This window comes from Diaphorina citri, unplaced genomic scaffold (assembly GCF_000475195.1).
Source record: "Diaphorina citri unplaced genomic scaffold, Diaci psyllid genome assembly version 1.1 scaffold52, whole genome shotgun sequence".
NCBI classification, from domain to species: domain Eukaryota; kingdom Metazoa; phylum Arthropoda; class Insecta; order Hemiptera; family Psyllidae; genus Diaphorina; species Diaphorina citri.
This window is the reverse complement of record NW_007377489.1, coordinates 196,130-207,250: the sequence shown is the minus strand read 5'-3', so window position 1 is coordinate 207,250 and position 11,121 is coordinate 196,130. Positions and strand designations below refer to the sequence as shown.

The 11,121-nt window shown below is 37.4% G+C and overlaps 1 protein-coding gene across 1 annotated transcript; it reads right to left on the bottom strand.

Moving 5' to 3' along the window:
• Positions 1–9,555: 9,555 nt before the first annotated feature.
• Positions 9,556–11,121, bottom strand: LOC103516414 (zinc finger protein 436-like). The gene is made up of 2 exons (XM_026828706.1): positions 10,833–11,121; positions 9,556–9,807 (listed from the first exon to the last, which is right to left on the bottom strand). The coding sequence occupies exons 1-2, from the start codon at positions 11,017–11,019 to the stop codon at positions 9,569–9,571; spliced, it is 426 nt and encodes a 141-aa protein (XP_026684507.1). The 5' UTR covers positions 11,020–11,121; the 3' UTR covers positions 9,556–9,568.

Sequence of the window (11,121 nt, the reverse complement as noted above, 5' to 3'; positions counted from 1 at the left end):
GACACATTTGATCTGCAAAATGAACCTATCATCCCAGCGACGCTCGAGACACCTTTGATGTACTAGAAGAGACACATTTGATCTGCAAAATGAACCTATCATCCCAGCGGCTTTATTGAATGCACACACATACAAGGTCTTCTTGCAGAAGAATTGCACCGAAGTTAAGCAACTTTGTATGTGGTACCTGGACGGCAGGGTAACTTGCATGAGTTAAAAGACACAACAGTGCAAATATTTCTCCAAATGTACTGACGAATCGTATTGTTCTATTGTCTATGGAATAACTTACCTTTGTTTTGTTTGTTTGTTCTTCAAATGAGATAGGTTCAAATGTAAATAGATAGTGATGTAGCGTTGTAGACTGAGGATACTCACAGTAGAGAGGAAGAGGAGCAGATTTCCCTGAGAGTTCAAAAGAAATTCCTGTGCATTCTCGGAGCTCGATACTCACAGTAGAGAGGAAGAGGAGCAGATTTCCCTGAGAGTTCAAAAGAAATTCCTGTGCATTCTCGGAGCTCTTCATAGCGAAATAAATACCTACGTATTGTGGATGGAGAGGTGTGGGTATTACATTCAAATAATTTCCCATCCTGGAGTTTTAATTGTTGCGGTTGCATTCCTCACGAAGTTTTCCTGTTTTTATTACGTTTACATTTTCGAGAAGGGAGAAATGGAAAGTAAAAAATAAGAAGAAAATGGGGAAAGAAACGAGTGAAGGAAAAATGAAAGTGAAATGTTTAATGATTCAGACAATCATGTTTTTATGACCCCAAGATGTTCTGCCTCGAAATGAAATTATTTATTCAGAGACATATTTTCTTCTTTGCCAAAAGAAGGGTCGCGCAGGGTAGCCTGATATTTATTTTCTTGTTTGATAATATAATGGGAACAATGATCAGAAGAAGAATGGGAGACAACGAGACATTTGTTAATTTTACACATAAATTTTTCGGGGCTTTTGAATAATTTTGAACCCTTTGATGCACGTGATTTGATCAAAATTCTTTCTAAGACGCACAGTTTCTTCTGTGCGCAATGAGAAATGTGGAGTCAGGGGTAGCTTCGTGTCTCTGGTTGAATAATGACCGGGGAGTCCGCGGATAGAATTCTCTTGAAGTATTGTGAAAGGAGTTCCGATGTAAATAATAAAATAGTCCAATCACAAAGCGTTTTTCCCTTAACGAGATATCTTTTAGTCATATTGCTCACCGCCAAAACATATTTTGTGAAGCGGTGTGACCGTGGAAATCATAAATGGAACATGTCTGTGTAGCTCATTCTCGCTCCGGCCGAAATAACGCCACTACTGTAAATTCAGCCCCACAATTTTTACAATCACACAACACTGCACTGGGTTAATCCCTCATTCCAGCAAAACGTTTTATCATAAACCTTACACCCCTAATAATAATTTTCGGAAAACAATTGCACCATCTGTGAAGCCCTAAACCGCAGCAGGAGGTCGGGAGATGAAATAAATAATAATAAAATCATTTTTCCTTCTTTTTTCTTTGACCTTTTATTCATGAAAAAGCTAACGACTTAATTTCTGTTTTGATTATTGATGATGACACCCCCCTTCCCTCTCGTCTCGTTTTTGTGAATGGAAATCGTCTTTTTATTTCTTCTCTTTAATTCCGAAGGGACTTCTTTTGATTGTTCAATCAGAGAGAAAGAAAGATCGGGGTCTGTTGTATCGAGAATTTAGTTTCAAATATCATATGCTGTAATTTACCAAACGAGGGATCTCTCTTCCCCATAACGAACTAGCTGGACCTAGCCGAAAGTCGAGGGATGCAATATTAATACATAATTGAAATCTAAATTTTAAATCAATAATGAACAGATAATGTACATACATATATGTACATACATAAAGAACAAACTTTTTTTTCTCAAAATGATAATTAACTTTATTTTTCAATAAGACGGAACAAACATATAACAAACAATAATAGGTAGTACAAAAAAGAAGCAATTTCCTTTTTTCCACTTTCTTATTTTAACTTTAATAAAATAAAATGTCCTGTCTATTTTTGTTGGGATGTACCCCCATTCATATAACTTTTGCGTAGCAGGCGAACTTTTTTCTTTTAAACGGTGAAGGAAGTACTGTGATACCTTGGTAAAAATTACTGATTTGCAAGTCACAGTATATCATGTGAAATTTGACCCAGTAAGTTTTGTGCAACAGCCCCTCTTTTTTTGTACAACTTATATTCTTTGTCATTTTAAATAATTGTTCATCTTCAGTTAAAGTAATAAAGCAATATTTTAAGTAGGAAACTTTTTTCTATCTTTCCATTTAATGTTCATTAATTTTTTTCTTCTCCCTCTGAAAAGCAGTTGTTCAAAAGTTTCGTCATTTTTGAGTGCAATAGACTTCGGTTTCGTCAAGGGAATATGTTTCTCGAGAGAGAAATCTCTCTCTCTCTCTCTCTCTCTCTCTCTCTCTCTCTCTCTCTCTCCCTATATCTCTCTCTTTCTCTCTCTCCACATATTAACATGACATTCTTTCGTAACCTATATCGAAATTCTACTGTAGATGAGAAATTTTGAGTTTTGCATATTGCTGTTGTGTACGAATTAAAAGGAATCTCTGGGATAAAGGTATTTGTACGTATGTGTTCGTCCAAAAATCAACTCTCCTATTTGACCAGTCCCAGAGAACTTTTTTCTATCTTTCCATTTAATGTTCATTAATTTTTTTCTTCTCCCTCTGAAAAGCAGTTGTTCAAAAGTTTCGTCATTTTTGAATGCAATAGACTTCGGTTTCGTCAAGGGAATATGTTTCTCGAGAGAGAAATCTCTCTCTCTCCCTCTCTCTCTCCCTCTCTCCCTCTCTCTCTCTCTCCCTCTCCCTCTCCCTATATCTCTCTCTTTCTCTCTCTCCACATATTAATCTGACATTCTTTCGTTACCTATATCGAAATTCTACTGTAGATGAGAAATTTTGAGTTTTGCATATTGCTGTTGTGTAGGAATTAAAAGGAATCTCTGGGATAAAGGTATCTGTACGTATGTGTTCGTCCAAAAATCAACTCTCCTATTTCACCAGTCCCAGAGTAATGACTTAATGAGTGTTACCCAGAGGAAACCTCACCAATTCACCCCGAACCGACACACCTTCGTGAAAGCAATGATGTCTGTGTGCTGGTGTTTTCCAGTAATGACTTAATGAGTGTTACCCAGAGGAAACCTCACCAATTCACCCCGAACCGACACACCTTCGTGAAAGCAATGATGTCTGTGTGGTGTTTTCCGCATCTAATTGCTGTGTCTTTAATGTTACACATTTTCTCTCCGCATTTGCAACGGTTGCTTGTCGACACAAAAACACGAGAAAGGCGGGAAGATTTGGAAATAATTTCCGAGCGAGGCAAAAAAATCGCCCTGACGAGGCAGAATTCTATTTCCCTCCCTTTTCTTCCTTCTTTTCTTCCCTACCTTCCGTCCTCTTCCTTTTCTTTCGAAAACCAGGAGTACCTTATAAAAAATAGTACTTTATTCCCTTCTTTTCTTCCCTACCTTCCGTCCTCTTCCTTTTCTTTCGAAAACCAGGAGTACCTTATAAAAAATAGTACTTTATTCGCCATATTATCCAATTCTAGTACATTAAGAACATACTCTATTCACTAAAGTAATTGAACGAACCAAAAGTTCTTTCTAGGTGAGTTTCTACTCGAACGGTCAATTTGATTTTTCTGGAATTTGGCTCCACTTCCGTCTTTATTTATTGGAAACTAGTAATAAGAGTGCTCTAATGAGACATAGAGTCCTTTTATCCCGGCATCGGCAGTAGCTAACTGCAATGATTAGTATGGTCGAATTTTCAAGCATCTACATAATTGAGGGTAATCCATGCCTACTTTATTCGCCATATCCAATTCTAGTACATTAAGAACATACTCTATTCACTAAAGTAATTGAACGAACCAAAAGTTCTTTCTAGGTAAGTTTCTACTCGAACGGTCAATTTGATTTTTCTGGAATTTGGCTCCACTTCCGTCTTTATTTATTGGAAACTACTAATAAGAGTGCTCTAATGAGACATATAGTCCTTTTATCCCGGCATCGGCAGTAGCTAACTGCAATGATTAGTATGGTCAAATTTTCAAGCATCTACATAATTGAGGGTAATCCATGCTTTGACAGGGATTTGAACCCATGATCTCCAGATTACCAGGCGAGTGCTTCTGTTTTAGCTAACTGTTAGTACGGTTCTCAAATTTTCAAGCACCTATGGAGTATAGCCCATGCTCTGGCCTCTGGCCGGGATTTGAACTCAGGGCCTCCAAATTGCCTTCTGAGCTTCTAGCTCCCAATTTGACTGCATCGTGTAACAGGTTGTTCTATCGCTTGTACATTGTTTAGTACGGATTATATACGGCATGAAAGTTTGTTTAATTTTATCTATGTACAAATCATTACATATTCAAAACTCGTACTAGTATGTTTAAACTTTTGAAAATACTTTTTTTTTTTCATTTCATTTTACAAAATGGACGAGTGTTCCCTGCTCCAAATGGATATTTGATTTGGATGGGATAAACTTTTTCGCTTCTAATTCTCCTGGACTTATCACTGTGTTGCTTTGCTTCATATAACAGTGCATCTCTAGTTTCCAATCTTTTCCAAGGAAAATTATGTATTTTTCCAACAAGGAAAGTTCTGTATCGCGGAAACGAATGCTCACAGTTGAGTAAGTTTATACTGAACGCACCCTCATAATGAGGGGGTGGAAGTATTGATTACGATAAGGCGTGCGTTCAAGGGACAATGACCTTGCTTCTGTGTAAAATGCATTCGAAAGTTTTCTATGCAGCTTGTTGCGCCTTCATTGCATTCCTCTTGGAGCGCCTTCAATTTTTCGCCCGACTCAAATTCTCTGAAGTGACGTCATGAGGGTTGCTGCTTAAATGACATGCAGGAGTATTATTGTTTGATATGACTTGATAATGAATAATTGTATCCATAGAGTGCGTATTTGTCTAAGCGTGCTCATGTGTTTAGGCAAGATATTGTGACTGATTTTGAGTCATTTTTACCGATCTTCAATGTAAACCAGGCCTTGGAATTTGTCATATTAGGCCGTTATTACAATGGATGATTGTTTGGAATTTCATACGTAATACTGTTAAAAATAATGGGTAAATTTTTGCCTTTTATTGTTTTATCTTATTTCTCTCAATCTAGTATTTATTCATTGAGAGCACAAATTTAACTCGCTATTTTGTTAATTGATTCTTACCAAGTGTCCAGGAATGATATTCAAACTCTGTTCCTTAAATAATACAGGCTGCAGCTGTCATTAGAGCATTGTGGTGACTTTTTGAAACTTCAACATTGCTACAGGATGCCCTAGGAATCGTATTAATATATTTGAGCCGCGAGAAAGTTTTAGATAACACTTCAGTCGATCATTTAAGACCGGTTTTAGCGTCATCTATGTTAAGCTACGCCGATTTTTAGATAACACTTCAGTCGATCGTTTAAGACCGGTTTTAGCGTCACCTATGTTAAGCTACGCCGAGCAAGGCCAATAAATGGATGGGTGACTTAAACATTATATTGGAAATAAAGGGAGAACGGGCTCTAGTCTTGATTTTAAATCATTACATGAAAGTAAAATCAAAAAATCAAATCAAGAATGATAATAAACTGAATATTAAACAAATTAGGTACCTAGGTAGGTAGGTACATAGGTATTTTTTAACCACGATCGAATAAACTACGGGCTAAAAAATTCCCGGAGGGACGGACTCAGCTTGTTCATGAAAGCAAAGGCTTGTTAAGACTTCTTTTATTCATTAGAGCTTCTCTTTTCTATATTTTCGTGCGGAGCGCAGAGCTTTCGCAGAAATTTTTTTAATCTCAATTTTAATATTTTGCTGAAAAAATATAGAAAGCAACATGGATTTTTTTTTCTCTTGTGTTATCAGGAGGATGTATCTTGAAATCAGCGTCAGAAAGGCTATTGCAGCTGATGACTATACAAGTGCAGGATTTGAGGTGAAGAAAACATGAGGCGATGGAGAGAGGACGATGGAAATATAGTAGGTAGACTGAAAAAGATAAACGATACCAAAAGGAATACCTACAAGATTGGTTTCAGCTGATACGAACACAGAAAAATGTCATAATAATTCAATTTGAAAACAATATTAGCTCTTGGTCTTGCTCAATCTAAATATTTAGAACTGCCATTGTCGCGAAAAAACATTTAGGTGTGCATTTACTATTTAACATTACAAAATATCACTCAAGAGCCCATTGTCTGGAGCACATATTTTTTCTTACCATTCTCACAGCTGTTCAACTCAAACCGCTTGGAAAAACGTTCCTCATTTCAAACAAATACTCAAATATAGTACCATGATTGAACTCAATATAAAAGTCACACAAACCGAGGCGAAATAAAATGGAAAGTGGTTATGTTCGAACCCAACTTGACGTGTTTTATAAGATAACACAGCACACAATACAAAGTGAAACAATCACCGGAATTGTGACAATGATGTTGTGCTCCTTGTGACATTTTGTTGTCGTTCACTTTGACAGCATCATTTTAAATAAATGAAAAGAAACACTTTCGGGAATGGAAAAAAGGAATAAAATACAACACAGAGCAAAGTTCAATTTTCTCAACAGAAGCTTCATTTCGACATTTCCCCCTTCTCCTTCACACGATTGGATTTTCGCCGGGTTCAACCACTTTTTCGACTTTGTCGAATGAAAAGGGAAAAAGAAAATGAATGTCAATTTCTATTTAGGCTTTCTCCGCTGTGTTGAAATGTAATATGTGCGGGGAAAAAAGGAAAGTAATTTCATTTAGCTTTTCGTGGAAAAAGGTCTCGGCTTTTTCTTCTCTTGGTGCTAAAACCCATTCAGAAAACCCGTTTGTATGCAGCTTTGCCAACACATTATTCAAACTCTGTTCCTTAAATAATACAGGCTGCAGCTGTCATTAGAGCATTGTGGTGACTGTTCGAAACTTCAACATTGCTACAGGATGCCCTAGGAATCGTATTAATATATTTGAGCTGAACGGAACCACTGCATGATGAAATACCACCCTGTTCCTGCATTAATATTAACATTATTAACTCTGTGGCGATGGATTTTGATGATCGCGAATGAAAACGTTTTCCTCAGCGGGAGACCATGAATCAGGTCCGATGTACACATAACAGTATAACCCGCGCGCCTCTGCTTACCAGGGTGAGGGCCACTATACGATATGCAGGCAAATTGCTTACCTACCTCACTCACAATAACGGATGGCCCAGTGATAACGCGCTTACTTGTAATCACTCTTTTCTGAACGCCCATTGACAAAATAAATACAAAAAAGTAATACCTACTAATAAAAAGTAAAATCATTAACAGTAAGAAAATAACGAAAACTGGGGTATATGTAAATCAAATACACACCGATGTTGAAAGCCTAAAACGCAAACCCTCAACCTCTTTTGTCAGCCCTCATCAGTCGTTACGCTTTCGCTGAGAATTCAAGCAACGTTGTACGGGATTGGTATTTGGACGGGGGCATATTTCAGAGTATATTCCTCCTCGTGAAAATAGTGGAAAGATGGTATGTCAGCCCTGATCAGTCGTTACGCCTAGACTTTCAAGCAACGTGGTTGGTATTTGGACGGGGTATATTCACCCTCTTGAGAACCGTGGATAAGTTTTTTTGAACCCCAGCGAAGTGTTTAAATTCCACTTATCTTCATTCATTGTGTTTGCAATCTTAAAGTATCACATGATAGCGAAATTCTCACCTTAGATGCTGCTGGACCAGTGGACCCTACCTAATAGACAACCGAATTCATTCAACCCTCTTCATTTCTGAATGCAATAAATTAATATCATCTTCGTATCTATTAGACAATCTGTGTGTGGTCTTCGCATCTTTTGTCATTTTTATCACTGTCCATTTACACTTTGGTATTTTCTCTTCAATGGGAATCTTCACAGCTTCACACGTTTAAAGACACAGATTCGCATCGCAGACCACATAATGAACCCTTGAGTCTGAACTCATTGATGCAATATCATAGTAACTCTCAACTATAGTATAGTCTTTTACAGGGTGTTTAAAAATCACAATAGGCATTCAACGCTTGTATAAAGGTGTGCCCAAACATAGTCTACCGGCCGTCGATGGACGAGAAAAATCTATGTTGTCGAGGCAGTGTGAACTTGTCAGTCGAGGTCAATCGATGGCCGGTTGACTATGTGTTAACTGCTAGAGGTATAAACATAAACGTCAGTGTATGTGTATAAGCTAAGGTCTTTAGTGACGGGGTTTTACACTCCATTTGGCGACAAGCTACCCTCTCCATCACATTAACCTCACCCAGCTCGAGTGGCGTGGGACTGGGAAAAGCCAGAAGCATGCCATTAACCTGATGGTCATCCATCTCGGTACCAACCGCACGCAACGTTTCTTAACCAGTGTTCCATTGAAAACTGGTGCATTCAACGTGCTTTCACCGCTGGCTTTGAGGACACCTCAAAGTATGTACCTACCTCAGAAAAATGCTCTTTAATAGCTGTTGTAAAACGGAAAATGAGTACAACCCATATCTATAAACGCGGAACCTAAAGCATAATAATAATGAAAACAGCAAATACTTTGAGCATTAGTTGACAAAGTTTATCTTCTAGGAAACCCTGTTGTATATTCCAGCATTTTGATAAGAAAAGGCACTCAAGGGGCATTTTTCTGAAGTGATAGATACTCCTCTATCCTCTAGTCGCAGTGAATTAAATTGTCATAAACTATACTGACCTTAATCTTACATAAATCAAGCTAATATTTTATTATTGGTTTCCCCCAGGTAATAGAGTTCTGGTTTCATTCATAGGACTACAATCTCATTTGCCACGCTCCTCTGATTTTTTTCACATTTTTTTTTTTCACCATTGATAAAGTTATAGCAAAGTACCTATTCTTATCTTTGATTTGTACGTGAATATTCAGTGAGGGGATTAAGAGGTGATGTCTTTATAATGTCAAATATTTCTAAAACCGTATGAAGCGTGGAAAATTATATCTCTTGAATTTTGTCCATGTTTTTCTTTTGATTGGAGTTTAAATACTTTTCGTTCACTCTTATGATTAGCTAGGGTACAGTTGCATTTGTGTCAAATCTAATAAATTTATTATGCATAGAAAAATAAATAAGGGTAAAATTACCTATCTAACATTTCATGGTCTTTTGTCCTACAATAATTCTCAATTTATGTACTTATCTTGAATTTGTTTCAGGTCCTAAACATTCCCCAATGGTCTGAACACCAAAACGAAATGGTTGTTGCCATCGGACTAATGAATTCAAATTGATGCCATTGAAGGTAAAGCCTAATAAATTCGCCTAAAACCGGTCATACGCGTTACCTATTCCCCCCTCCTTTAGGTTTGATAAAGGGAACTATCAACTGCTGAGTTCTTATCGTCCCGAAAGCGAAGAGAGAATACGGCATTTTCGTACGAACTCCTTCGCGCAAATTTTCGTGACGTGTATGTGTATGGCAGGCTTAAAAGATAACCTTATTCCTACAGGATAACAGAGGTGTATCCCCCATACATATAAGGATAGCAGGACACATAGCGAGGCTGCGGAAAGTGCGTGCGTAAATGTTTCTTCAAATGATCCTTGCGTCCGAATTTCTTCCCGCAGTGAGTACAAGGGTAAGGCCGCAATCCAGAATGAATCCTCTTGTGCCGCGTTAGTTCTTCGTTGCGTGTGAAACTTTTGCCGCAGTTCTCGGCATCACATTTGTAAGGTCGTTCGCCTGTAAACAAAAATTTCAAAGTCAGATTAGGATGGCGTATAAAGTTGATAGCAGCATAGTAGCACTTATAATCAAGCCGTTCAGGAGTTATTAAGGCCTCCAAAGGCCCTATTACTATCGATAATTTTTTCTTTATATGTTGCATGTTGCACGTATGTTTAACTGTTCGAGAGTAGTGCTCGAGAAAAGAAACCGATAAAAGAAAGGAAAATTGTGGGGTTATATCTATTAAGTTAAATGTGTTGTTAAAGTTGATTTTTTTGCGTGTGAAACTTTTGCCGCAGTTCTCGGCATCACATTTGTAAGGTCGTTCGCCTGTAAACAAAAATTTCAAAGTCAGATTAGGATTTGGCGTATGAAGTTGATAGCAGCGTAGTAGCACTTATAATCAAGCCGTTCAGGAGTTATTAAGGGCTCCAAAGGCCCTATTACTATCGATAATTTTTTCTTCATATGTTGCTTGTTGCACGTATGACGTATGTTTAACTGCGAGTAGTGCTCGAGAAAAGAAACCGATAAAAGAAAGGAAAATTGTGGGGTTATATCTATTAAGTTAAATATGGGGTTAAAATTGAATTTGCTGAAATCCGGCAAATTCAACCAATTTGTTTTCAGAGTGAAAAAAAAGGTGGGTAACATGTCAACTTATTGTACCTACATAATAGAAAGTAAAAAAAAACTTTTGCTTACCCGTATGTATTCTAATGTGTCCCTTGAGTTGGCCATTATTGCTGAATGTTGATTTTTGCTGAAATCCGGCAAATTCAACCAATTTGTTTTCGGAGTGTAAAAAAGGTGGATACCATGTCAACTTGTTGTACCTACTTAATAGAAAGAAAAAAAAACTTTTGCTTCATAATAAATTAAAATAAAATGGTTGATTTTTGCTGAAATCCGGCAAATTCAACCAATTTGTTTTCGGAGTGTAAAAAAGGTGGATACCATGTCAACTTGTTGTACCTACATAATAGAAAAAAAAACTTTTGCTTCATAATAAATTAAAATAAAATAAAACTTTTGCTTACCAGTATGTATTCTAATGTGTCCCTTGAGTTGGCCATTATTGCTGAACGCTACATTACAGTGGGGACAGTTGAACTTCTTTGGTCTCTGGTTTTTGGCCTTCATACTTTGCTCGTGGGACTTGAAATACTCCAGCGCCAAATTGGACCAGTAGGGATCCAATGAACCACCCAGAGGTAAGCCGCACATCAAGATAGGATCCAGAATATCTTCAGGAAGGAATTCTAAACTTTGAAAATCAGGATAGAATTGTTTTTCAAACGTGCTAAAGTTTATATCAGTTTGGTGCAA